Genomic DNA, 27,714 nt, shown 5'->3' with positions numbered 1-27,714 from the left:
CCAACAAATGTACCTTTTCTTCCTGTGGCTTTCAGCTTGTTTTTTTGTCCTTCGGCACATGAAAATATACGGGGCAGCTAAAGATACGGAGATGGCAAACATCGGGTTTGACACCTGTGAACACTTCTTCGGGGGTCTTGTTGTCCAATGCATGATGAGGCACCCTGTTGTGAACATATACAACAACATTTGTTGGTCCTCGCCAAAGGAACTTTGGCAACTTTTGATCCTGGAGCATGGCACAAACAACTTCTATAGTAGACTTGTTCTTTATTTCAACTACTCCATTTTGTTCGGGAGTATAGGGCACAATCGTTTCTTTCTTGATACCTTCCTTCTTGCAATAATTGATGAACTCATTCAAAATGTACTCTCCACCATTGCCAGACTTGAATATCTTGATTTTCTTCCTTGTTTAATTTTCGAGCAAAGCTTTGAACTCCTTGAATATTTCAAAGGCTTCGTCCTTGTGCTTCAAATAATATTTCCACGTTTTTCTTGAGAAGTCATCAATGAAATTGATATAATAGAGATAGCCACCAATAGAATGTATGGACATTAGACCACATATGTAATAATGAATGAGATGGAGGATGTCATTTGTCTTGTTCTCGCTAGAGGGGAATGGTCCCCTTGTCTTCTTTCCACTAGCACAACTTGGACATACTCCATCATGTTGGGCTTGAACATCGGGAATACCAGAGACCAATTTCTTCAATTTCAGAAGAGCATCATAATGTAAATGGGCCAATCTTCAGTGCCATAACTCGCTTAGATGATTAGTATCATGGACCAATGCTAGAAGAGGTCTTCCAATAACTCTGTAGAGTCCTTCAAATCTCGATCCCAATGTAAATGCATCTCTCATGGGTGATCCAACAGGCCAAGTAAGAACCTTTCCCTTGATGAAGGCAATCCTCATCCCTTTGTCTTCCAAAGCAGATATTGATACCAAATTCTTCTTCAATCTTGGCACATACATCACATCATGGAGCACAACAGATTCCCCGGACTCCAAATGGAATTTGACGGACCCAAAGCCTTTCACGGGATGAGTGGAGTTGTCTCCAAGAATAATTTTCAAATTTGACTCCCTCTCTACCAAATTAGAGAGAACTTCTTTATACCCAGAGAAATGATGAGTGGCCCCACTATCAATCAACCAACTGTCCCACGAATTTGGACGAGAGAATTAGTAAGCGCAGAAATAAGAATATATTCAGATTGATTGCCAACATCACTTTCATACCTAGAGTATATTGACTTTTTTAGAACAACGATCTTCTTCATGATCACTTGGACCATATCTTCCATTGTGATCATTCCTTCGGTCATCTCTTCTTCTTCGATCATCAAACCTGTTGTTGTTGCTTCTAGTGTTGTAGCAAGCACCATTCTTCTTTTCGGAGCAATCTCAAGCATAATGACCTTTCTTGTGACAATTGTAGCATTCAATGTGAGATGATGTTCCATCATTCCCTGTCTTTGCATTTCAAGGAGGAGGTTTTATTGAATTTTTTGGACCTCATTTTCCTTTCTTCTTCTTGTTTTGAGTGATGAATGCAACAGGCTCTCCCTCTTCATGTTTTTGAATCCTTCCTCTTGATATCATCCTTGATTCTTCTTGAGTGAGCTTTCTAACAATCTCATCAAATGACGGGAAGGCATTGTTGTTTCTTATGGTAGTAATGAAGGTTTCCCAATTGGGAGGGAGACCTCTAAGAGTTACAATCACCAATTCCCTGTCAGGCACAATTTCTCCAACTCTTTTCAATTGATCCCTAAGGCAAGATGTCCTCATAATGTAGGATTGCACAGACTCTCCTTTGTTCATTTTCATGTCTTTGATTTGATCTTTCAAGGAGATGATTTCAAGACGACGATCTTCTTCATGATCTCTTGGACGATCGCTTCTTCTTCTTTCATCTCTTCCATTGCGATCATTCCTTCGGTCATCTCTTCTTCTTTGATCATCAAACCTGTTGTTGTTGCTTCTAGTGTTGTAGCGTGGACCATTGTTCTTTTCTGGGCTCTCGAGTGTAATGACCTTTCTTGTGACAATTGTAGCATTCAATGTGAGATGATGTTCTATCATTCCTTCTCTTTGCATTTCGAGGAGGAGGTTTTATTGAATTGATGGACCTCCTTTTCCTTTCTTCTTCTTATTTTGTGTGACAAATGCAACGGGTTCTCCTTCTTCATGCTTTTGAATCCTTCCTCTTGATATTATCCTTGATTCTCCCTGAGTAAGCTTTCCAACAATTTCATCGAATGATGGGAGGACATTGTTGTTGCTTATGGTAGTGATGAAGGTTTTGTTGCAGTCACCAATTCCCTGTTAAACACAATTTCCCCAACTCTTTGCAATTGATCTCTAAGGCGAGATATCCTCATAATGTAGGATTGCACAGACTCTCCCTTGTTCATTTTCGTGTCTTTGAGTTGCTCTTTCAAGGAGATGATTTCATTCAAATTGTTGACTTCATACATGCCAATTATCTTATCATACATATCCTTAGACCTTCTCAAATTTCTCCAAGTAGATTATCTTGTAAATCATCAACTACAATTTGCTTTGCTTTTAACTCACCTTTCTTGTGCTTGTTCTCGACAACAGCGGAAGCATTCTCCAGATGTTCAGGGACTTTTCCTTGAATGTATTCCAAAACAACATTGTTGTCAGCTATGATCTCCGACCTGATCTTCCATGCAGCAAAGTTAGATGAGTCACCCAGCTTCTCATGTTCCTTGAAGAAAGAGGAAGACATCTTGACTTAATTAGATAGGCTCCTTCAACTTTCCAAATGTGATTTCTTCAATGCTTGTCTCCTTTTGGGCTTGTCCTTTACCTTACCTCTGATAGCATGTTAATTTTCACACTTCTCTATGCTATTTCAATTGCTTTAAGTCAAATTCACTTTTTCAATTAACAATCTTTTCAATAACAATTAATCTTTCCAATCATCAATCGTAATTGAAGATAGAATAGTAAATGCAATGATAAAGGAGACAATCAACACATCAACAGGAGACACCAGGTTTGGTCAAAGATTCGGGAAAAACCCCACAAGGGGGAAAACCCTTTGAAAATGCTTCTATTAGATTGTCATAAAATGTTCAGCAGAGATTACAATGAGCCTAATACAAAATCATCCAACAAAATATCCTTATAACATTTAGAAATACGTTCCCAACATCAATATATATCAGAGACAACTTTTCTTGTTTGTGATCAACTGCGGTCAGATGCCAAATTTAGCCCTAGAGCACAACTGCATGGAGGAAGAGGTGTGCATGTGGTTGAGACCTTCCAACTGCACCCTTGAGCCTGCTAGCCTATGGTTATAGCTGAAAATTGCCTTTGACGAGCCTGCGGCTGTGACCAAAAACCCTAGAACACACGCGAGCTTCGGACCAGGTATTTTTGGACCTGTGCGACTGCGAACCACTTTTCTCGACCCTTCCTCAGACCTGTGCGAACCAAACAATGAAGATGAGAAGAAGAAGATGCTTGGTGATGTCCAAATGAGCTTGGGCCTTGAGGTCACTTGTATTTATAGGCTTCCAAGGGTGACCAATTCCCTATTAGGGCCGACTTGGCCAAATGTGCATATGTGGGATTTTCTTCATAAGTACACTTTCCCTTGTTCAAATTGAGTGCTTCAATAGTCAAAAGTTAAAACTGGTCCTCTCGAAAAGAGGAATGTCCCATGGTTGGAATTTGTCATTGAGTTGCCAAATTAATAGGAGCCACTATCAGGTGAGCCACCCACAATCACCTCAGTGGTCCCGCCCCTTGCTTCAAGGCTAAGGAAGTGGCTTCCTAACCTAAGGAGGGTTTTGCTAGGAGTCAAACTAAGCTAGGTCATGTGATAAAGGGGAGGCTTTTCTAGTTAAGCTTTACTAAAGGAAACTTGATACCCACTCTTGAAGATAAGGGAAAACACGCAGCAACGTGAATAGTATATCAAATTACCAATGTGAACAAGTTTGAAAGATATTTAACTTAGACCAACAATTGCTTGTTCAGCATAATCCTTGGAGATAGAAAGTAAACTTCGCTTAATGAAAATGACAAGGCATAACCAACTACATTGCTGTCAAAAACTCAAATCATTACATTAATCATTGTGAAATCATTGCAATTCAATGAGTTGAATTATCCGTTCATTATAGCATTAACAACTTATGTGCATGTTAATGTGGCTCATTTGGGTGTCAGATAGTATATATGGTTAAAAAATGCATTGTTTGACTTATAAAAGCATTGAAATGCTGTAGATGAAGACCGTGAAGATAGTGAAATCAAACCATCATAATTTAGGTGTCACAACAATCATATTTTTAGGAACTGATTTTGCAACAATTTAGGAGAAATTTTCAGAGATTTAAGTTTTTATCCTTGAAGCAAATTAGGATGACATTTATCATGATATACTAACAGCAGTATGGACCAGTGTTGCACACATCGCGATCGGGATTTAATCGGCGCCGGGAAAAAAGCGGAAAAAATCGTTAAAATCGGGAAAAAATCGGAAAAAAGCGGGAAAAAATCGTTTGGCACAAAAATATTCATTTTTTTTCAATTTTTTTAATATCTAAACCATCTACAACATAAAATAAATACATTGACACATAAATATGATAAAAAAACTAATATATAAGATGTTTAATATCATTTCTAGCGCTAAAATCACACATAACATTGAATCATGTCCTGAATAGTAAGTCCTGAGTCCCAAGTCCAACTCAGCCTCAAAATATCAACAAAAAATATGATAATGTATCTCATCATGTCATAATGTCATATACAATAAAATGAAAGTCTAATCCTATTGATTTCCTCTGCCCCTCTTGCGAGAAAATGGCACAACTTTCTCTTTCCCTCTAGATGTAGAAGCTGGTGCCTGTGGTGGTGGAAATGGCAGTGGAGTCTGACGTGCTCTAGAAGCTGAAGAACTAGTAGTAGCAGCTACAGGAGGCCGAGGTGGACGGAGACCACGTCCTCTGGTAGTGGTAGCCCGGGTAGCCCGGGTAGGCGGTGTCACCTCCTCCTCCTGCTCCTCCAACTCCTCCTCCTCCTGCTCCTGCCTGCTCCTGCTCCTCCTCCTCCTCCTCCCCCTCCTCCTCCCCCTCATCCTGCACTAACCAATCCTCAGTGGGATCCATGAGAGGCCTCTCGGTCTCAACCCTCCATTCAGCAGTGGTGTCAATCCCATCCAATGAGATGGCTTCCGTATCAGGTGTCTTCTCTAGTTGTTTCACCCACAATCGAAGATTGTAGTAGACATAGACCATGTCATTAAGTCTATGGGACTCCAACCTGTACAAAGTTCATGAAATAATAAATTAATAATTAATAATTAATATTATAAAAAAATATTGTTTAAAACTTTAATGAATTCAAAAATTTATTTGGAAATTTGCAATATTTTAAATGTTTAAGTGTTAACCTATTGCGCTTCTTGTTGTGTATTTTTTCAAATACACTCCAATTGCGCTCACATCCCGAGGAGCTGCATGTTTGGCTGAGGATGCATACGGCAAGATTTTGCAAAAGGGGTACTCTGCCACCATACATCTTCCACCATGCGTCTACAACAAAATTACAAATAAAATTTTAAATAAACATAAGAAAAAAATGGAATTTGAAGAAACAATGAAATTTGAAACAAAGTTACAAAGTACAAACTAAAAAATACCTGGCATTTTAACCGTCCTATCAATGACAGCTATCTCAAAGCCAAATGTGCCACCTGACAACTTATATTGCTCAATTTGTCTAGAGATCTCCATACGTTCTTCTGAAGATCTCACCATCTTCTGGACACAGGTTAATAATCCTTCCACGACCTCAACATCAAAATTAAACCCACATGCATAAGAAAATGCAGGGTTCAGGAAAAGCCCCGCAGCATGAATTGGACGATGGAGTGTGTTGTTCCATCGCTCATCAATGACCTTCCATAGAAGGAGTTGTCTCTGGAACCCATCATCTCCCTTGTCATCATAGTAGGACCGAATGGCTTCTTTGGCCCTGTCCATGGCTTCATACAAATAGCCCATTGCGGGCTTCTCACCATCAACCAACCGAAGAACCTTTACCAAAGGTTCTGTAACAGCGCACACCTCCTGCACTCCCGCCCAGAAGTCTTCCTGGTATGAAACTAGTCTGCAGACGGCCTCTGCTTCTGGTTTGCGGCTCATTGACGAAGCACGCCACTCCTCTGAAAGAAACATTCTCTTCAAATCCCACATAGAATTCACGAGGGATTGAAGAGATATGAAACTCGTCGCAAACCGTGTAATGGCGGGGCGCACCAACTCTTTGTTGTTGGTGAATCTTCTCATCAAGCTAAGCACAGATGTGTGATTGTAAATAAATTTTGTGATGCTTTTTGATGAGTCAACAACCTCTTTGACAAAGGGAATTTTCCCAATGTCCTCTAACATCAAATCAATACAATGGGCAGCACAAGGTGTCCAAAATAAAGCAGGATGCCTGTCCATAAGCATTCTACCAGCAGCAACATAATTTGCAGCATTGTCCGTTATGACTTGGACAACATTTTCTGCACCCACCTCCAAAATAAACACATCCAGCAAATCACATAAAGTTCTTGCATCTTTGATTTGATGAGTTGCATCAACAGATTTGATAAACATAGTCCCCTTGGGACAACTAACCAAGAAGTTTATAAGGGTTCTCCCCTTTTGGTCAGTCCAACCATCTGACATAACAGTGCATCCTGTTTGTGCCCATGATGCCCTAAAATCCTCCAATCTTTGGGTGCAGTCACGCTTTTCATCTTGAAGAAGCCGGCCTCTGAAATCATGAAGAGAAGGGAGTTTGTACCCCGGGCCAACACTGGCAATAGCATCAACAGTAGGTTGGAAAAATGGATTATTCCTTATAATGCTGAAAGGAATATCACTCCAGAGGAGAAATTTTGTCATCAACTTGTCAGCTTTTTTTTTTTCAGTTCTTTTTAGCATTGAACCAATAGTTGGTTGTGAACCAGGTGTGGTTCGAGGAACAAAATATGATGATGCAGCTACCGGATTGACTGACGCTGCAGTAGAACCTGTGCCACTTGGCCCACTTCCGTCAGCTGACCTTTTTAGTTGCCTTTTGAGTTCTTCTTTGGCGTCTCTAGTGTGCTCTAATTCTCCCAATGCTCTCATGGCTTTTTGGATAATTTCAGCATTTGTCTTTAGACAGGGCCCCACATCACGTCCAGGGATTTGTGCAAGGTGGAACTTCAACCTGTACACCCCCCCGAATATTTCCTTTCCACACAACTTGCAATACAAGTTTTGTCTATCATTCGGAGTTTTAGGGTCACCATATTCCCAGAAAGGATCCAATTTCCTTGGCATGTTTGTTTTTGACTTTTGAATTTGCAAACCTATGGAAAAATAAGGATTAGGAAATAGGAATTTAGGATTACATAAATGATAATACAAATTACAATTTAGCATTTGCAAAATTACAAGCTAATTATTTCCAAAATCCCAATTTCTAAACCCAAGTTACCCAACCAAATGCCAAAAAACAATGAAAATTCAAAAAAAATAAACAATGTTTAAAAAAAATGAGAAAATAAAAATAACAAATTGGTTCTCATAGTCATAACAAATTACCCATCCCAAATCAATGAAAAATTTCAAAAAATTCTTTAAAAACAATGAAAACCAAAGTTTTTATAGAAGCAAAACCAAAAAAAATTAATCTACATACCTCTTTTATGGACAAATTGGTGATCTAGGCTTGGATTCCTCTTAAAAACGCTTCGATTCGCTCCCAAATCCGACGGAAACCCTTCAGCTCCTCTCCCTCACCTCTTCTCCTCCTCCTCCGCGCGCAAACAGCAAAATGACATAATAAAAATCGATTTTGCATATAAAAAGAGCGCTGCCCCCGTGCCCTGCGATTTTTACCCAAAAAATCGCGATTTTTTCGAAAAAATCGCGATATTTTCAAAAACTCGCGATTTTTTCGATAAAAATCGTTATAAAAAAAAGTGGCGATTTTTATGCATAAAAATCGCGATTTGAATCGGGTAAATGAAAAAATCGCGCTTTTTCGATAAAATCGCGATTTTATCGCGATTTTAACAACACTGGTATGGACCATGGTTAGGCATCCTATTACCAGCAATGATTGCAATGGTACATGTATGAGTAATAACACTTTAACCATGAGACTTTCAAATGATGACAGGTGTTTTATCACAATTATCCTGAGCAAAACATGTTATAATAGTTGAAAACCAGAGATATGATTTGGTCCATTTATCACAATTATCCTGAGCAAAACATGTTATAATAGCTGAAAACCAGAGATGTGATTTGGTCCATGCTCCAACACCACATCAATCAGCAAAGGCTAATAAACAATTACCAAGTCAAGTTAGGGAAGTTGTGAATGGAGATTAATCACTACAGGGATTTTTTCAAAGCATGTCTTGAGAGTAGATTTTGTTAGAGTATTCAAGAACAGAATTTTCAGTTTTATGATATAAAAGGTGACTTGTCTGACACTAATCCACTTCAATGATATTCAACAGTTATTTCTCTGAAAAAAACACTCATAAAATATAATGAGATTTCCCGCAGATTCTGAGTAAGTTTGCAACCATCAAAACAGAGGTCACTTAGCAATCATGGTACTTTGTTATTAAGATAGATCAGGGTTAATACCAGTGTTGTGAAAATTGCGATAATATCGCGATAAATTGAAATTATTGCGATTTTTTCGCTGTCCCGATAAAATCGTGATAACTATACGAAATAATTGCCGGAATTTTTTTTTGCCGATTTTTATTGAAATTATCGCAATAATTTCGATTTTATCGCGATAAAAAAGGAAATAATTGCGGGGGGTCGCGACAGCGCAGTTTTATAACGTTTTTTGGGTTTTTTAATGAGCTCATTTGGACAGTCGCGTGCGGAGGGCAAAGGAGAGCTGGGAGACCAAGTTGGAGAGGGTTTTTAGCTAAATCTAAGTGCTTAGAGGAGAAAATCAAGAGGAGACCACTGATTTCTCCATAGAAATGGTATGTGGATTAATTTTTTTTGTTTTCATTGTTTAAAAACATTGTTTTTGTATGTTTTTCATTGTTTTTGGTTGGGTCACTTGGTATGGGCACCATTTTTCTTTTGTTTTCATTGGTTTTAAAGATTTTTTTGTATTTCTTCATTGTTTTTGGTTGGGTAACTTGGTATGACGATAGGAACCAATTTTTATTTTTATTTTTTCATTGTTTTTAAATATTGTTTATGTATTTTTCATTGTTTTTGCCATTTGGTTGGGTAACTTGGGTTTGGAATGGTTGGGTAACTTGTGTTTGAAACTTTGAACTTTGGAATGGTTGTTTTAGGTTGGGTAACTTGGATTTTCAATGTACAATGTTAAAAATTAAAAATTAAAATACTTAACAGTGTTCAGGAATTCAGGATCAATGGGATTGTGGCATTTCATTAGATTATATCAAGTATGAAGGTATGCGATTAGCATTTAATCAAGAGCACCAAGCCCTATATGTACCCTAGTGTTGGTGGTGTTAATTGTTGAACTCCTTTGTCACGCGGCACGCCCTTAGCAAAAAATTACCTTTCAATCAAGTCAAAATCATCGATCAAGCATGTTAAGCTTTTTCTACCATATTTTAAGTCTTGAATTAGGTAGTTTGATCAAAATTAGGCAATGTTGACTAATATCCCTAGGCAATCGAGGTAGAGGCAAACGCTAGACAAGAAGAGAAGAATCTAGATTCTAGATGGTTGATGCATCTAAATGGTTGATGCTCGAATAATTGATCATTAATGTACAATGGATGTTATATCTATCTTGATTTATGCAAAAATATGCATGTTTTCATGTCTTCTACAATTAATTTGCTCTTTGGGATGTTTGTTTTGAGTATAAATTCAAAAAAATATAAATATATATATATATATATATATATATATATATATATATATATATATATATATAGCAGACGCTTCCGTGGACGCTTCGCTTCCTAGATTTTTGGAAAATGACGCTTCCGCGTCCCTGCTTCCAAAAAACGCTTCCGCTTCGTCCCCGCTTTGTGCAACATTGAGCAGAATATCAGAGGAGGAGGTGACGGAGTTCCTAGAGGCTATGATGCAGATGTGTGTAGGCTGACGCAGAGACTTTGCAGAGGCAGCGTGGGGCTAGCCAGTAATGGTGTGAGATTTTTCTCGCAACCTCTTTGCCAGTTTATCCTCTGTATCAGATAGCCAGTTTGGGTATCCAATGATTTGTACTCAGATTACTACTGCATAATAATAAAACCCTCAACTACTCCACTGATTTTCCCAAGTTGGGTTTTTCCGAGCACATTGGTCAAAAAATAACAGTGTATTTGTGTGTGTGTTTATTTCTCTCCTGTGCAGTATTTAGTTTCTGCACTGTTTATTTTGTGTAGGCTGCAGTGTATGTATTTCGATATTTGCTGTAGAAAACTACAAGTAATTTGTTTAAAGTAATTTAACAAATAGGAGAAATATCATGAGTTTGTTGTAGGGGGAATCCGGTCACCGATTTTTCACATGATGTATAGACACCCTCATCATTGTCTCTCTCAGAACATACCCCACCCAGGTTCTCAGGGTGTGTTCCACCAGGATTATTCTTATCTTGGATTCCCAGTCTTCAAAGAATATTGGTCCTCTACGACTACTCTTATCTTGGATGCCCTAACACATCTAAGTTGCACGAAACGGGGAAACGGGTACGAGTTTCCGAAACGGGAAGCGATACGAAACGTGACCTCCCCAAATTTTGGAAACGGGGAAACGCGAATATATATATATATATATATAAAGTATTTAAATATATATATATATATATATATATGTGTGTGTGTGTGTGTGTGTGTGTGTGTGCAATCATAAAGCATAAATGATACATTATAATTTATTACACTTAAACATTAAGATTTAATTTACATCACATTTACTCATGAATGATCACATAATGAAAATAAAAATATCGGAATATCCAAAAGCAACCTTTATTAGATATCCAAATCTCAAAATCAGCCTTTATTTATATTAATATATGAGGCTGCAAGTACAATAAAGACTATAAGGCTGCAAGAGAGAGATCCAAATCAGGATTTTCTGCATCCACATCCCATTCTTTAGAAGGACCACTGTTGTATTGGGAGTCTCCTCCTACATAGTCGAACGACCTTAGTGCTCTTGATTAAATACACGTTTCATACCCTAGTACCCTACATGATTTTGATTATTGGGAGTTTCCCCTGCATAGAGGGCTTGGTTCTCTTGATTAAATAGAAGTTCCATACCCTAGTACATGATAAAATCCAATGGAAACATTGCAACCCCCTCAATCCTGAAATCCTGAAAAACAAATAAGTCTGCTGGATTTTGAGTGAGATCTAAAATTCTACTTTCTCCATATGAAATCCAATGAGGGCGAAACCACTCTCAAACATCCTGAGTCATTTCATGGTAATGTTAAAAATTTAAGTAAAAGGATGAAAATGAAAAATAAAGGAGAATATCACTTTTACTTTAAGAATTTAACATTACCATGAACTGCATGTCAACACTAGGGCAAAAATTCACTTTTATAACTTTAGACACACATCTAGAACATCCTGGAAACCCTAAAAAAAATTAGAAACAAATTAAAAAAAAAAAATTTAAAAAACAAATGTTTTTTTTGGGGAAACGTGGGTCGTACGGCCTGGAAACGCGTTTCCGGCCGTACGGCCACGTTTCCGTTTCGGGAAACGTGGCCGTACGGCCGGAAACGCGTTTCCAGGCCGTACGGTACGGGGAAACGCATTTCGTTTCGTTTCCCCTGGCGAAACGCCCCCTAGGGCCACGTTTCCTGCAACTTAGTAACACATCCTCAAAGAGCAACGAATGTCAGATGTTTACCCAATCCTCCATTCTGTCTTCCCAAGTGAAGACAAGAATGATGTGTCTATCTCTCCCTCTTAATTAGGGAGGACATATCTATTCCAATAAAGGACTGTACCTAAGCTCCCTCTTGGATTAGGAATTTTGCTTCCAAGTTTCTTCCAAGTAAGAAACTTGTTTCTAGGGTCCCTCTTAATTACGGACCTACAACAGCTCCTCAGGTGGAGATGATGGAACAACCAGCTGCTTGAAGAACTCCTCCTCACAATGTCATGAACTTCTTTTCATTATCTCAGAGTCTTCATGTCTTGGGACTTCTTTGTAGGGCACAGACCATCCATCATTTTTATTCATGAGTTAGCCATGTCATCATCAGAAAGCGATCCATCAGTCCATATCTGGCCTTCCTTTATGCCATGATGCCTTTTTCATGCCATCTTTCCTTAAGGATCTTTCATCCTACTACATGTGCATCGGTGGTGGAAGACATCCATAGATCTTCCCTCGACAGCCCTGCATAAGCCGATCCAGATATTTGTTCGAAAATAAAGAAACGAACATTAAATCATGACATCTTCTAGTTTGCATCAACATCCTACATACATATCGACACATCACCCAAAGGTATATATTGTCAAGGGTCTCTTTCTTTGTCCAGATTCCCTTAGAATCTTCATATCTTTCATGGAGATATCCTAGTCAAATATTCTTGTTCTATGGATGTTGATTGCGTTTTTTCATGGTTGCATATCCCACAATCTCTTCCTTTCTTTCTTCACACATTTCATTCTCAGGAACTTCCAATCCTTCCTCCAATTAATGTCAACCACCTCATACTTCATATGAGGACATATTACGTTGATTTCATCTAGTGAATGTGTGACCCATGCATTCTTGCATTCCTTCAAGGGAGGAGATCCTTCCTTTCGATTATGTTCTCAAGATAGAGCATTGATCTATGTCCTTACAACCATATGCCATGACTCTACAATACCGAATGTAAACATACATACCTCATTTTTCTTTGGGTTGTCCAGACTCCCTGCAACAACTTCCTTCATTGAAAGAGCTTCAATCCCTTGATCTGCTTTTCCTTTTATGTCATCATACCATCATCCCATGAATTCCACAAGTTTGGAATTCTTGATGAAACACTTGCTTCCTCTCTTGATCGGTTAACCTTTCGATGAAGATTTCATCAAAGAATCTTGAGGATCTAAAGTGTCCCCATCAACAAATGTTTCCTTTTGACAGCTGTATGACGAACCAATACTAGATGACCTTTTTTTCTTTCTTTCTTTTGCATAAGTGCCACTTATGTTACTAATGAAGTTCCCAAGAGCTATATCCTTCATTGTTGACTTCCATAGATTCCAACCATCTTTCATGCTTCTCTATGATGATGCCCCGAGTTCTTGATGCTTCTATGATGCCTAAATATATTCCATTATTTTCTTAGTGAATCATGATAGCCATAATAAACGACTTAGGAACTTGAAAAGAACTTATGTCAGGAAGACTATCTCAGTCATAATAGAGATCTCTTCTTCTTTCTTGGACTTCTTTTCAACTTCCTTCTCTTCTTCGGTGATATGGGCTTCTTCTCTTCCTCTTTTGTTATTGTCCCTTTTAATCTTTGGAAAATCTCTTTTGTAGTGCCCATATTCTTGACACCCATAGCATTGAAGCTTAGACATGTCCCTTTTCTTTTTATGAGAACTAGACTTCCCAAATTTTCCCCTTCCTCTTGTCATTGTAGCACAAGCTTGATTTTGCTCACCTGCTCCCACATCAAATTTGGCCTTTAGTCTAGATTCTTCAATCTTTCATAGTGACCATATATCCGGGAATGGAGTAGCTTCTTCCTTCCCATAAATACTGGAAATAAAGTTACCCCACTCCTCCGGTAATGCATTTAGTACAACTGTAGTCATTTCTCTATCATACATGACTTCTCCCAGATATTGAAGTTGATCTCGAATCTCAAATATCCTCATAGAGTATGAGGCTATTCCATCTTCCCTTGACATTTTCAGCTTGTAGAGTTGTTGCCTTAATGAGATAACTTCTCTAGCAGTGCTTATGGAATACAACTTTACCAGTTTGTCATAGATTTCTTTTGAAGTTTTGAGTTTTGATACATATGGGATGAGGGGATCCTTGATGGATTCTATGAGAATCATTTGAGCCCTCAGTTCCCCTTTCATATACTTGACAAGAGCTTGAGCATATTCCTTTCTTGGCTTAGTGATGGTTCCTTTGACATGTTCCATAACCTCATTTTCAATGAGATTTAGATCTGTCCTTTTCTTCCATGCAAGATAGTTTGAAGCCCCAAACAATTTGTTCCTTTCCTTGCAAAAAGACATTTTGACAGATTCAAATGTGGACATAAATATACTTTCTTGATAGGATGCTCCTTCTCCTTGCTGCGTCCTTGATGTTGATGATGATATAGAGAATGGAAAACTTCTCTTTGATGAAGATAGTTTTCTTCAATAATGATCCTTGATCTCATAGAGAGGGAGATCCCTTTTTATGGTGAAGTCTTGTTGATGAAAATCAATGATGACTTCTTAATGATGTCTTCAACGCTAGGAATCTAGGGTTTTGATGCTTTCTTTGTAGACCTTGACTTCAAGATGATCTTCGCTTAGATGCCTTCCTTGAGATTTGATCCTTGAGTGTCCCTTGATAAGATGCCCTTCCTTGACTTAGTCACCTTAACTTTGATACCGTGTTGAGAAATCTAGGGCATAAAGATTAAGTGATTTCTCTTCTATTAGTAACTGCTTGTGAATGCTTTTTATTTTCTTAGATTAGGATTTTCCTTTACTTAGATTATTAGTTGTTCCTTTTCATCAAGCAACTACCAATGCATAAACCATAAAGAGACGAGACACAGAATATAGACTATCAGCCAGGGCCAAAACCTCTCCCACTTGAGAGGAAAACCTGAACAAATTCTTCTTCTTATAGAGATTCCAATTGACGAATACCAAGACCAAGACCCTTGACCTATTTGCCACTCCAAGACCAAAACACAAAGCTTCTCTGAAGAGATCCTTAGTCAACGATAGTCAACCTTCTGCTCCTTCCTCCTTGACTTCTCTTCGACTTCGACTTCCTTCTGCTTTAGACTTATTTAAGACTCCTTGATTAGAAACCCTAAACCAAAAACCCTTTGGTAACTCGGCTTGTAGCATACCCTTGCTTCCTCCTTGAATTACCCTTCGGATAGGTCTGCAATAACTTCGGCTTTTATGCATTAGAGAACAATCCCTTTACTTTGCACGTGTGAAGTGAGATCAACCTAAAACAGTCCAAAAACACTCCCAAAGACTTTGCTGTAATGTTCAGAATTTTTGTGAGTGCAAAATTCACTAAGGAGTTTTGCCAATTTTTGGTGAGATTAAATAAAAAGGAGAAAATATTATTTTGTGGGAGAAAAGTAGAAATTATTATTTTAATGAAGAATGGCAGCAAAGTCATATTTTATTAGTGGAAGGTGGGGACTAGCAAGGGAGAGGACTAGCAATTATAAATAGAGCTTGGAGGCCTCCATTTGGTATCTTTTGATCATTTGACAATTCAACATTAGTTCTCTTGAGCTGCTTAGCCAAGACAACCGTGCTGTTCTACACTAGGAATTTTCGAGCGGGAATTCCACCCTCATTTCGGAGAACTTCGAGTGTTTCCTTAGTGAGGCAATTTGGGGAGCTCAATTTAGAGTTTCCATTGGGCATATTTGCAAGTTATTTCAGCTGCGCTGAGTTGAGAGAATTCTTGGGGCCAAAATTCTACATTTCTAGAAGTGCACAGGGGTTGGAGGAATAAAGGTTGAGGAGAGATAAAGGTCGGAGATTGGAGGTATTCCTCAGGGGAGAATTTAGCCAAATTTGGGAGAGATTTCCATTGGTGGATTTGGGCTTAATTCAACAGTATTAATTTTGTGGGGCGTTTTCTGGCCAAATTAGGCAATTTGCACTTATTGGGGGTCACCGGGGATTGGTGGATTCAGCCAAAACCCTTTCTAGGTTTTTGTGGGTTTATTGAGAGGAGTCTATAGATAATTTTACAGAATTTTTTGGGCGAAATTCAAACATGAAATCCTAATTCTTATAGATGGGGAATTTGCACCATTTTGTGGGTTCGACTTTGGCTTGGAGATAGGCCAAACCCTTTATTGGTTTTTTTGGGTTTTGGGCAAAGAGCACCCCTAATTTTATAGAATTTTCTAGGCACTCCAGAGTGGCAAAATCAAGGGGCAAAGTCAAGCAGCAGTGTCGTTTTGGAGCAATAATGCAATTTTCTAGAGGAGCTTGCTATTATAGTTGTTGAGCTTTTTGTAGCTTGCCTTGTGCAAGCCTAGGTGCATTTTCTCCAACTCGTTTGTACCACAATACTATTATTAGTAAAATCTTGGCCAGTTTGTGGATTTGGAGATATTTCTAGTTTATGTGTATGCATTTTTGAAAATTTTTGCGTTATTATCTTTGCATGACTTTCTTATCATTGTAAAATTTCCATTAGGAATATCACAGTGGTATCAGAACATGACCTTGGCCAGTTGTGGAGTAGTCACCAAGATCATGGAATATTTGGGCATGTATACACTGTGATGGGTGAACTATAGACAAACCCATGGCTCAAGGGAGAGTGAGTATCATTGAGGGAAAAATGACCTTCACCCACTCTGATGGTTCAGCTAGGAGTTCTGTTAGAAAATGGGTACAAGAATTGGACACATATTTCCGGCTAAACTCCATGAGGGAGGTAGACGCTATTAGACATGCCACTTTGCACTTGGATGGAGATGCTATGGAATGGTGGTACCAAGGGATGATCCCTTTGGGTCATGTACGTATCACATCCTATGAAGAGTTCACACAGAGGTTCATGGAGAGATTTGACCAAAAGGACACCAGACCCCCTCAAAGGGAGTGGATAGGACGAGGAAAGCTAGAGGATGAGACTAGGAGGCATTTCTACTGGTGGAGACCGGGCTTTAGATGTCAAAAGCTCGAGGAGGAGGTTGAGCAGGAGGACATATAGGATGGTGAGGTGCACATCGATATACCCGATGTGGCGCAGGAGTTACCATTTTTGGAGGCCTCTTTGGTAGCTCCAGCTAACACCTTGGTTGAGGGAGTAGAGCATACACTCGGAGGGCCATCTATTGATGAGATGCCAATAGTTGATAAGGTACCTAGTACTATGACCCAGTTTCTAGACGATGGCTGCCCACAACAGGTAAATGAGGTGCCTGGAGGCATACTTTCCATTGAGGAGGTACTAGAAGAGACCAAGGGGTTCAGAGCAATGACTGAGTTTATAGAGAATAACCGCCCTCCACAGTTTCATCAGTTTCGGGCTAGCCTTCTAGCATTTAGTCAATAGTAGTCAAACAACCCTAGCCAGAAAGTCAATGGTGGTCAACGCAACAACAAACAATGCACTTGGAGCTCGGTCAAACCCAATCATATTTGGCCTTCCTTGCTGATCAAAATCAGCCCAAAATAGTGAACAATTCAGTAGTCATATTTCGTCAACCTAAAGTCAACCCTGCGGTCAAATAGGCATGCGGTCAATGTACGTCAAACAACCTAGAATTCATCAGTTCTTGTGCCAATTAATGCGGCCTAGTTAGATAGAGTTAAATCCTCCCTAATCACAATCAAATCTGGTCAAAATCACCTCAATCAATGCTGGTCAAACTTCATCAAAAACAGAAAAGTTGACGCAGTCAAAGGAGCCTCCTGAAATCCGCACATGTGAGAGAAACATAGCTGCGCAATGAGATGTATGAACCAATCAGATGTGGAGAGAGAGATGTTGAGTTGAGATGATGCCAAATGAAGTTTGAGGTCTCTCTTATTTATATGAATCCATGTGGGTCAAAAGACATGTCCCTTGGGTTCATGAGCCTACATGATGGTTTGGTCGACCTTGACAATTTTCACGTATGGGCTTCACTTCAAAAACACATTTCTCCTTGTTCAAACCTTAGATCAATTTTGGTCCGCTCGAAAAGAGGAATTCAATTCAATAATTATCTCCATCAAATGAGCTGTCCAAATTGGAATTTGGCCCTAGTTGCACAATTTAACAATTATTGATACATGTTTTATTGAGCATCATTACAAGTTCATGTCATATTGTGCTTAATGCAAATCTTGATCACAAATTTCATTTGTTATCACTTTATTTGAAACACATTGTTATCGATATGTCTCTTTGTCTACATTTCATTAATATTTTAGGCATTTCATTTGCATACTAAAATTAGGCTTGCATCTTTTAAATCTACCTCCAAGCATAAGCTTGGTTGAATAAACAATTTAGGACAAAGATTTTCTAATTTTCTTTCACTTGTGCACTGAGTAAGGTCAAAACATGTGATCTCATAGTTCTCTTGTGGCCACGCCCTTGTAGGAATGAAGACACGTGGATTGCAAGGATCTTGATAAGGGTATTGTTAATGAAGGACTTGTGCCTCCTCAGCCCATCTACCTTGCAACTCACCCCAATTTTTACTTTGTTGTAAAAAATTGAAAGAAGATTTCTCACCATAAATTAGGGCATTCATTTAAAGTTAACCAAGATAACTTGCATCTCTTGTAGTTTAAATTGGCATCATTTTATTTTACATCAAGTTGATTTGTGGGCATTCTATCTTACTTGCAACATTATATTGTATCTCTCTTGTACTTGTTTATCTAATTTACTTGCTCATAGCTATTTGATGTTGTACTATTTTATTTGAGCATTTCTTTCAAAGTACAAGTTTCATTTATTTTGCAAGTTGTATCTTACTGCTCATATTTCAATATCTCTTGTACTAACATTTGTCTTACAACATTGCTTATCATTGTAACTTGAAGTGTTTTTTCCGTTTTGCAAGTATATAATCTTTGCTTAAGCATTGTTTTATAGGGCACTGGTTTCTCATCTTTACTGTGTTGAATGGCATATTGATCTTAATAGAATTTATATCTAGCTGCATTTGGAAGTGATTTCTTTGCCCTTAATCTCATAGAACTTGTTGTTTTCAGCAAGTTTTTCCTTTAGAAACCTTCCTTAGGGTCCACCCCCCTTGGCTTTAGCTAGTAGAGAGCCTAGACAGAGAGAGTTTGGATTAGGTGACAACCCCTTCTCTGAGCTTTGCCACTAAGGCCACACCTAGTGGGGTTGAGGATTTTTCCCATGTTAACTTAGGTGTGTAAGCGAGGCAGAAACAATTCCCAAAGGAGAACCTCATGTTGGATGTTATCCTATAAAGTTCCTATAAAAACATCAATTAGATGCTCCTTTGTAATATTAGTTACCTTGATATTCAATCTTTGGAAGTCTTGAATGTGCTTTGGAATTGAACCCTTTTGTTTGAGATTTCTCAATTGGCTAAAGAAGGTATTGCTTTTTGTATCCTCATAATGTGCTATCAATTCCTCCATAAAAATTGTCCAAGTGACAAGTGATTTATGTGAACAAAGCCACAATACCACACAAACTGATTGAGTTCTAAATATAAAGATGCAATACGTACCTTTTGTGTGTGTTGCGCATTGTGTAGATCAAATATTTTCTCTATTTGTAGTATCCATGTTACCATATCCTTTCCATCAAACTTTCTCATATTGATCTTTGGAATATGGTTGGTATTCAACCCAAAGTTAGAGTCTCTAAAATCATGATTCACATTCCTTTTGTTCTCATCATGAGTTTCATGGAATACCTTGTCACCACTAGGAAACATTTCTTGTAGCAGCTTTGTCAAACCTTCCTTAAAACCTTCCATTTATGCTTTTAAGCCATCCTTTCAAACCTTTGATGTCTACTTTTAAACTATCCATGTCCTCTTTTATTTCTACTTTTAAGTCATCCATCTTAACATTCACCATCGCTTCCAATTCATTTTTGGTTGCTCTTGTGAAAGAGAAATATTTTTCACTTGGTTCATAATTTTGATAGATCATGTTGCATTTCTTCCTCTTCTTCATGCTCCATAGTAGAGCTTTTTGAGGGCTTAATGGGTGTAGCATTTTTTTTGTTTGGGAGGCATTTTGGAACCAATTTAATGATGTATGTGTTTCACTATGCCCTTGAAATCACTTCAAACCGACTTTTCAAACAAAAGCTATGCAACTTTAAAAATACACACCTTTAAAGAGCTTGATTTTGAGCTTGTTGATATGGCTAACCTTGAAACTGTTGTATGTCTGTGAGTTTGGCCTCCCAAGGTTTGAAGTTTCATCTTGAGATAGCTCTCTATGTCCTCTTTCCAACCCCATAAGTTAGATTGAGATTGGATTCTTCAAGATAAATTTATGCCACATCTCTCATGATGACCTGGTTATGGACTGGTTCAGTAGAGAGAACTTGTACAAGATGCCACGTGCCACTGTTATATAACGACCTTGAAACTCGTACCTGAAAAACTATAGTTTGTGCACTTTCAATCACTTTTTATGGAATTCAAATCTGATGAACGAAGAGAAAGTTATGACTATTTTCCCCAGGACGCCTATTTGAGATTGTATTTTAATTTTTGGAGCATACAGAAACCCTAACTTCTTTGGACCATATCCTTGAAAATATAACAAACCAATGAACTTTTAACCGGGTGTTCATCAAGATTTCGCCTCCACTTGTTAGCAATTTCACGGTCTGATGTTTCACAGAGAAAATGTTAGAGTGAAAATGCCACGATGAACCGTTTGAAGCAACAAAACCCTAGGATCAATAACTCTGATACCAAATGTTATATATCCAAATCAAAACAAAACAGAAACATAAGAAAAGATAGACCAACGACTAGATAATAAGCCACTTCGAGGAGGCAACCTCCTTTTACATCACATAAATGAACAATTCTTAGATGATTCAAATGATGAGACCTCCTTGGTATATATAGGAGTCTAAAGGGTCAAAATATAATTGAGGCCTATATAACAATAATAACATAAGGGAACAACAATAACAATAGTGGGCTTCCACGGGGCACACCAATAACAATATAGGGGCTACACTAGTATTATAGGGACCTAACAAATCTCCTAAGACACAACAAGAATGTGGGTACATAACAAGATGGAGTTACTTTCAATCCTTGATTTTAACCATCTCAAAATCAATATAAAAAATAGAAATTAAAATTTTTCTGTCAGCTAGTAGCATTGTTATTGATGCCTCTAAAAGGAGATTTAAAATGTTTCGTGACTACCATAGAGTTCCTATTGTGCTTCAAAAAGTGGCATGGTAATAATCTATATAGCCATGTCTCTTTTTTCAATCTTGCTCATAAAATAACATTTGCCTACTTTCTACTTATATGGATAGGTTCGATTTCCTTTGAATAAGAATTTTCAAGTACATCAGTTTTAAACTGGTTTTTTGTTATGTTGTTTTAATCATTTGCAATATTTCTTACTGGATTTAGTTCCTCGTTTTGTTGCATTTCAATTTCTCAATTTCCTAAATTTTAATTGATATAGTTGAGATGAAATGTTTTTGTGATCTAGTTTGATTATGCATTTTTTCTATTTTCTGTTTATGCAGGTATTGATGGAACTGCTTAGAACGAAAAGATGGGCACAATTACATGTAGGAGACAATTGTTGTTTTCACTATCGTAGAGTGAGTGTCCCTATATCTTGAAATTGTTTTGATGACCTGAATTCATATTGAAGGAAAAAAGTTAAAACAATTAAGCTGCAAAAGCATTATGCAACCATTTTCTCCTATGTAGATTTTTGTATGTACTACAGTTCAGAGAACAAAGAAGTAACTTATACTAATTCTAATGTAGGGTCTAACAATAGTTCACATTCACTAGTTTGTAATTTACGAGGGACAATATTATGGCTGTCCATGTTGGAAAAATAATAGCTTTAATATTAATAGATACCATGTGTATTTTTCGTGTAGGATATGAGATGTGGGTTTGAAATGCCATATCAATAACATGCAAAAGTGAAAGGAGTATAAGATCAATTACTTAGGAAAACTTATGACATGAAAACAACGACCATCCTTTTACTCTTCCTCCCCCTTTTCTATCACATTGACTCCTCCTCCATCCACTTAAGTGCCTCCTCCATGACCACCCTCCATGGAGTTGTGTCAATCACATCCAATGAAATGGCATTCATGTTAGTTGTTTTGTTATCTGGTTCACCCATAGCTTGAGATTGTAATAGACATAATGTTAAAAATATGCAACTGTGGTCAAATTCCACTTTGGACAACTTACCTGATGGAGATAATGATTGCATTGAATTCCTCTTTCTGAGATGACCAAAATCGACCTAAAGATCACTCAAAACAGATAAGGGAAAGTGTACTTTTGACAAAAAGCTCTCATGTGCACATTTGACAAGGTTGACCCTAAAGGAAAGTGGACACCCTTCGAAGGCTATAAATACAAGTAACCTCTACCTCATTTGGACATCTATTATGAGACACTCTTCTATCTTGGTTTTTGGCTCGCACAAGTCCGAGGCTTGTTCACAGGGGATCAGGGTCACTCTGAGGTGAAATTGCAGGGTCTGAAGCTTGAATCTTTGATTTAGGGTTTTGGGCCTTAGTCGCAGGCACAACACAGGAAGGATTTGACCGTAGCTGCTCGCACAACAGCTCGTCCATGTGACTCAGGCCTTCTAGTCGCACGAACAACTCTCCATCCATGCGACTGGGAGTTAGGGTTTCTGTAGTCCAGATCTGACCCCAGTCGCTCACATGCTAGGCTTAAGGGAGCGACTGAGAAACTATGGTCGCTCGCATGACACCTCTTCTGTGTGACCGGGACCTAAAAGATGAAATCTCAGTCTTCCAAAGATTTCGCTCTGTGACTGCAGTGTTCGATAGTAGACCGTAGAGAGTGAAAGTTTATTACAGACTTCAGAATCAGATTTTTGATTATAAGCATTGTTGGGTTCATTCCATGGATGTTGTAGTTGTTTTGTTGAATAGTTGCATAGATGAAGATATGGATCATTGTACTCTCTTTTACTGAATCATTTGATGACGATCTAATAAGAAGAAGAATTTGAAAGGGTTTTCCCCATAGTGAGTTTTGCCCCAGTCTCCAACCAATGCTGCTGTCTCTATGTGTGAATGATTTTCTTCTATTGTTCCTTTATGTTCTGCTGCATTGATGATGACGATATTGTTTTTTCTACATAGGTCCATATGTTGCTGAATATTGATGTAAATCTGAATAATGTTATGATGTTATGGGGTGAACTTAATGTGTTGATGAAGAAATGCAATTACAAAGCAACGAACAATATAGCCCTATGAAAAATTAACATGGTTTTAGAGCTGGGTTGAAGAAAAGTAGTGGAGATCACCCCCATGGAGACACCTTTGATGGAAGAAAGAGAAGATGGAGGAGACCTAAAAGAATCCTTGGGTTTGAAAAAAACCTTAGGCAATTTGTGTATTAGGGTTTGATGGATATTATGAAGTTAGGGTTTGAGAGAAACCTTGGTTTATGGCAAAGATTTGAGATATGAAACCTAGCATGGTCAATGTGAAGATGCTCAAGCAGTTGTCTCAAATTTGATGTAGCCCTAGATAGGATAGTCTCTAGTAGGCCTGGTTGTTGATAAAGTTGATTGAAATAGTGAAGGCAACATTGTTAGATAGACAATAGATAGTGATGGCTCTTGAAGGTTAGTTCAAGAGGGAGAGAATCACCTTCATTGAAGATAAGTTCTTTTCGATTTATGATGCTTCTCTATATCCTTACTTTTGTTTAGATTTATTGATTTGATTATTGTTTTGATCATTAATTATACTTCCTGCATGTAAATTTGAGTATTTGGATGTTTCTAACCTCCTTGATGAAAAGGACACTCCTTGAGGATCATTTGAGATGCAGGAAAGAAAATTTAGAGCCGGAAAAGGTAAAGAGGCACTTGATGAAAAGATGACAAAGTGCTTCACGCTGCCTAGGTCAAATGAAAAGATGCACATGTATCGAATCACTAAAAGGTATGTATGGTGGTATCTTTCTGCTGCAAATTGGATGGCAAGGTAAGCCCCAAGATATGATGAAAATGTCTCTTTCACAAATGGCTCATACATATGAAAGTGATTTGGATTCATGATTCTTATGATGAAATGGTGCACTTGGTATTGAACAAGTATCTTACTTCTTGATCATGATGAACTTCTTGATTCTATGAGGCTACTTAATGTTGATATAGTGGTATACTTGATGTTTGGCTAACATCTATCATTTTGGATATCTTGATCCCATAAAGAAGGTTAGCACCTTGATTCTAGTAGATGGTAACTTGACACTATTTGTTTGTGAAAAGCATGGTAGCCATGATGATAGAAGTATAACAATGAGATTGATATTCATGATCTTTTGTTGACCATGGTTATGCTTTGATGCGCTTAGTAATTATGGCATACGGTAAAATTGAATGCTTTGACTTGATGGATTGAGTTACATGACAAAGAAGTAATGTTGCGATCATGATTCTTGAAGTATGCTCCTACTAGCTATATGACACTAACCCTTGATGAAAGATTGATGTAATGGTGAATTAGTTGATGCTAACATATATGACCATGATGAATATGTGATATAGTCTGACTTTATGATCTAACAGATCTGCTGATGCATGACAATATTATAGTCAGTTTGATGACTTGAATGAAAATGACTAAAGTGGTTTCCTATTCATAGGGAGAATCTCTCGATAAGATCCCTTCTCCTATTATCATTTGCATTATATGTATATTCTTTATTGTTGAAGTATGATTTATGGGCATAAACAGACAAATATCTGACATTGTTGATCTACAACAAATTTCTGATATTAGAAGAGAGAGTTTTCCCTTACTCTAAGCTTCAGTCGCACGGAAGCAGGGTTATAGGTGCGACTGTAGCCTTTCAGTGGCACAAAAGTAAGGTCAAGTGTACGATTGTAGTCAATCCAACTGTGCGCAGGAAGGCCTATGGGTGCGACTATGCCTGCTAAACACAAAAATGAAGTTTTATGCATGAAATCAGATGTTCACCTAAGGTATGTCAGTCCTATAGATGTGAATCTGACAATAAAAAGATCTGTGAGCAACAAAGTTTACTATAATATGAATACATAGAATGAACTTGTGTTTGTAGGTGACTGATGTTGGAAACTCAAAGTAGTTACATTAGGGTTTGATTCTCCTTTCTTGATAATTTCTTGTGAGTGTGTTGGTTTCTTTTACTTCTTTATTATCTTATCTTTCATCAAGCAATTACCATATTATGTGTGTATGAAGATCGCAAAACAAGAGACACAAGATATAGGCACTATGCCAGGACAAAACCCCCCTCGAGGGGAAAACCCTGTTAAGATAATTCTTCCTTTCAATAGTATTCTTTGAAACTCTGCACGCTAGACCAAGACCAGAGTTTCCCTCCACACCAAGTCAACCTCTTAGATCTTCGACCCTTTCTAGCAACTTCGACTAGGCAGCAGCTTCCGGCAACAATGAAACTTAGGAGACTTCGATCTCCCAATCCAGAACACGAAACAGAGAGAGAGGCACCAAAAGTTCGATTTTCTTCCTCTCCTTAGACTTCCCCAAACTCACACTTCTTTCAGCTTCTTGACAACAGACTTTGCACTTCTCCAACTACTCTTGAGATATCAAACTAGCTTGAGAGATGATGCTCCAAATGACTTCAACTAGCTTGTATTTATATGCTTTTTGTGTGTCGAATTAGGGTCCTTAGGTTGACTTGATCTCTCTTAGGCCGACTTGATGTGGAGGATACATAAATCATATTTGACTCAATACTAAACCTTTTTACATGATTCCAAAGCCCAAGAAGGGTCTCTTTGAATGTACAATGACTCTATAAACTCAATAGTAATCCTAGGAGTCCACAATTGGGACGTTGACTAATATAATGATGACCCAAGCATGAAACCCATCCTTTAATAACTCGTTGTTACAATAATAAAAAATCTTTTCTTTATTCTTTTGACAAGTACATTAATGAAGACCGAACATAGTTACATTTTCCAACACTCCCTCTTAACTAGTGAGGTATTCTTAATGTACAAATACAATGGAAGATCTCAAACTATATGAACCATGAAGAACTTTAGGCACCGCAATGCCATGGATTAGATTCCTGACCAGGGAATGCCACAAACTAGATTCCTGACCAGGGCAATCTCTTCAAGTGGGAATAAGGTGGCCTCAAGCTTTCAACCCCTCTAGGTACCATCAGGCTTACTTGCTAACAACTAACCCAAAAATCCAGGTGTGTATCGAAAATAAAGTTCAATGACCAACACCACCTTTCCAACTTCGGGACCCAGACATAAACACAAAGTGCCGGTCAGATGTCTTTCCAAGCAATGCTTCACTTGCAAAGCCTCAACAAATCTCTAATCAATGAATGAATTGAATTGAAGTGATTTACATGAGCAAATGAAGCTCAATAAGTAATACAGAGATATTTTACAGAAATAGAAACATCAGGTTTTTATTAGGAAATAGAAACAACCAGTTTCTTCTAAGAAACTGCTAAAAAGATAAAAATAGAAACAACTAATAAGAATGAACATTAAACACTAAATAACATTATTGTAATACCCTCCCTTAATGCTCAGTCTATTTACAACACCGATAGACCCTCTGAATTTTACAAACTTATCAGGACCAAGAGGCTTAGTGAAGATGTCGGTGGGTTGCTCCGTTGTGGGAACATATCCAACTGAACGGATCCGTCTTCAACAAGTTGGCGAATGTAGTGACAATGGGTTTCTACATGCTTTGTTCGTTCATGAAAGACTGGATTCTTGGCAAGTTTGAGCACTCCCTGATTATCAGAGAACAAGGAGTAGGACCTGTCTGAAAAACATGCATATCTGCAAGCATACGTCGAAGACAAACTGCCTCACAAGATGCCTTAACTGCTCCCCGATAATCTGCTTCTGTTGAGGAGAGAGCCACTGTCTGCTGCTTCTTACTAGTCCAGGTGACAGCACCGGATCCTAGACTAAACACATACCTAGTTGTAGATTTACGGTCATCAACCGAACCAGCCTAGTCAGAATATGTGTAACCACTGAGTATAGGATCGGAACTTCGAGTGTACAAAAGTCCATAATTAGGAGTGCCACACACATAACGCAGCACACGCTTCGCTGCTATCCAATGATCAGCCTTAGGAGCTGACATGAAGCGGGAAATGTAGCTCACTGCAAAACTGATGTCAGGTCTAGTGGCAGTGAGGTAGATGAGGCTGCCCACTAATTGCTTGAATAAAGTTTCATCCACAAGGGGTGAGGATGACTGAGCTGAAAGTTTGAGCCCTGGTTCCATAGGAGTCGTGGCAGGTTTGCAATCCTGCATTCTGAATCTGTCCACAAGATTTCTGGCATACTTGGACTGAGAGAGAAAGATGTTGTTCTCAGTCTGCCAGACTTCAACCCCCAAACAGTAATGAAGAAGTCCTAAATGTGTCATATCAAAAGTGCTGCACAAATCCTGTTTGATCCCTTGGATCAAATGTGTTGAGCTGCCAGTAATGATAAGGTCATTTACATAGACAACCGCAAACAGAATATCATCACCAGTATGCTTGATATACAGGTTTGCATCAGATGGACTCCGCTGAAAACCATGGTCTGTGAGGTACTAATCAATTTTCATGTACCAAGCCCGAGGAGCTTGTTTCAGACCATAGAGTGCTTTGAATAATCTACAGACTTTCTGTTCTTGACCGGCAACCTTGAATCCTGGAGGCTACGTCATGTAGACTACTTC

General features: G+C 38.2%; 1 protein-coding gene across 6 annotated transcripts in view; it reads left to right on the top strand.

Moving 5' to 3' along the window:
* The window catches only part of LOC149158830 (uncharacterized), a 523,084-nt gene that overhangs the window by 213,851 nt on the left and 281,519 nt on the right, over positions 1 to 27,714 (top strand). For all 6 annotated transcript variants that reach the window (XM_089436325.1, XM_089436329.1, XM_089436328.1 and 3 more), the window contains one exon: positions 21,484 to 21,561. In XM_089436325.1, coding sequence (XP_089292451.1) covers positions 21,484 to 21,561 — 78 coding nt within the window. The remainder of the gene's footprint in view (positions 1 to 21,483; positions 21,562 to 27,714) is intronic.

The sequence above is a fragment of the Pinus tabuliformis genome, chromosome 5_2 (genome assembly GCF_031772625.1).
Source record: "Pinus tabuliformis cultivar Carrire ecotype Pingquan chromosome 5_2, CPIR1, whole genome shotgun sequence".
Lineage (NCBI taxonomy): Eukaryota > Viridiplantae > Streptophyta > Pinopsida > Pinales > Pinaceae > Pinus > Pinus tabuliformis.
Note: the sequence above shows the minus strand (reverse complement) of the source record. Positions and strands in the feature narration are given on the sequence as shown.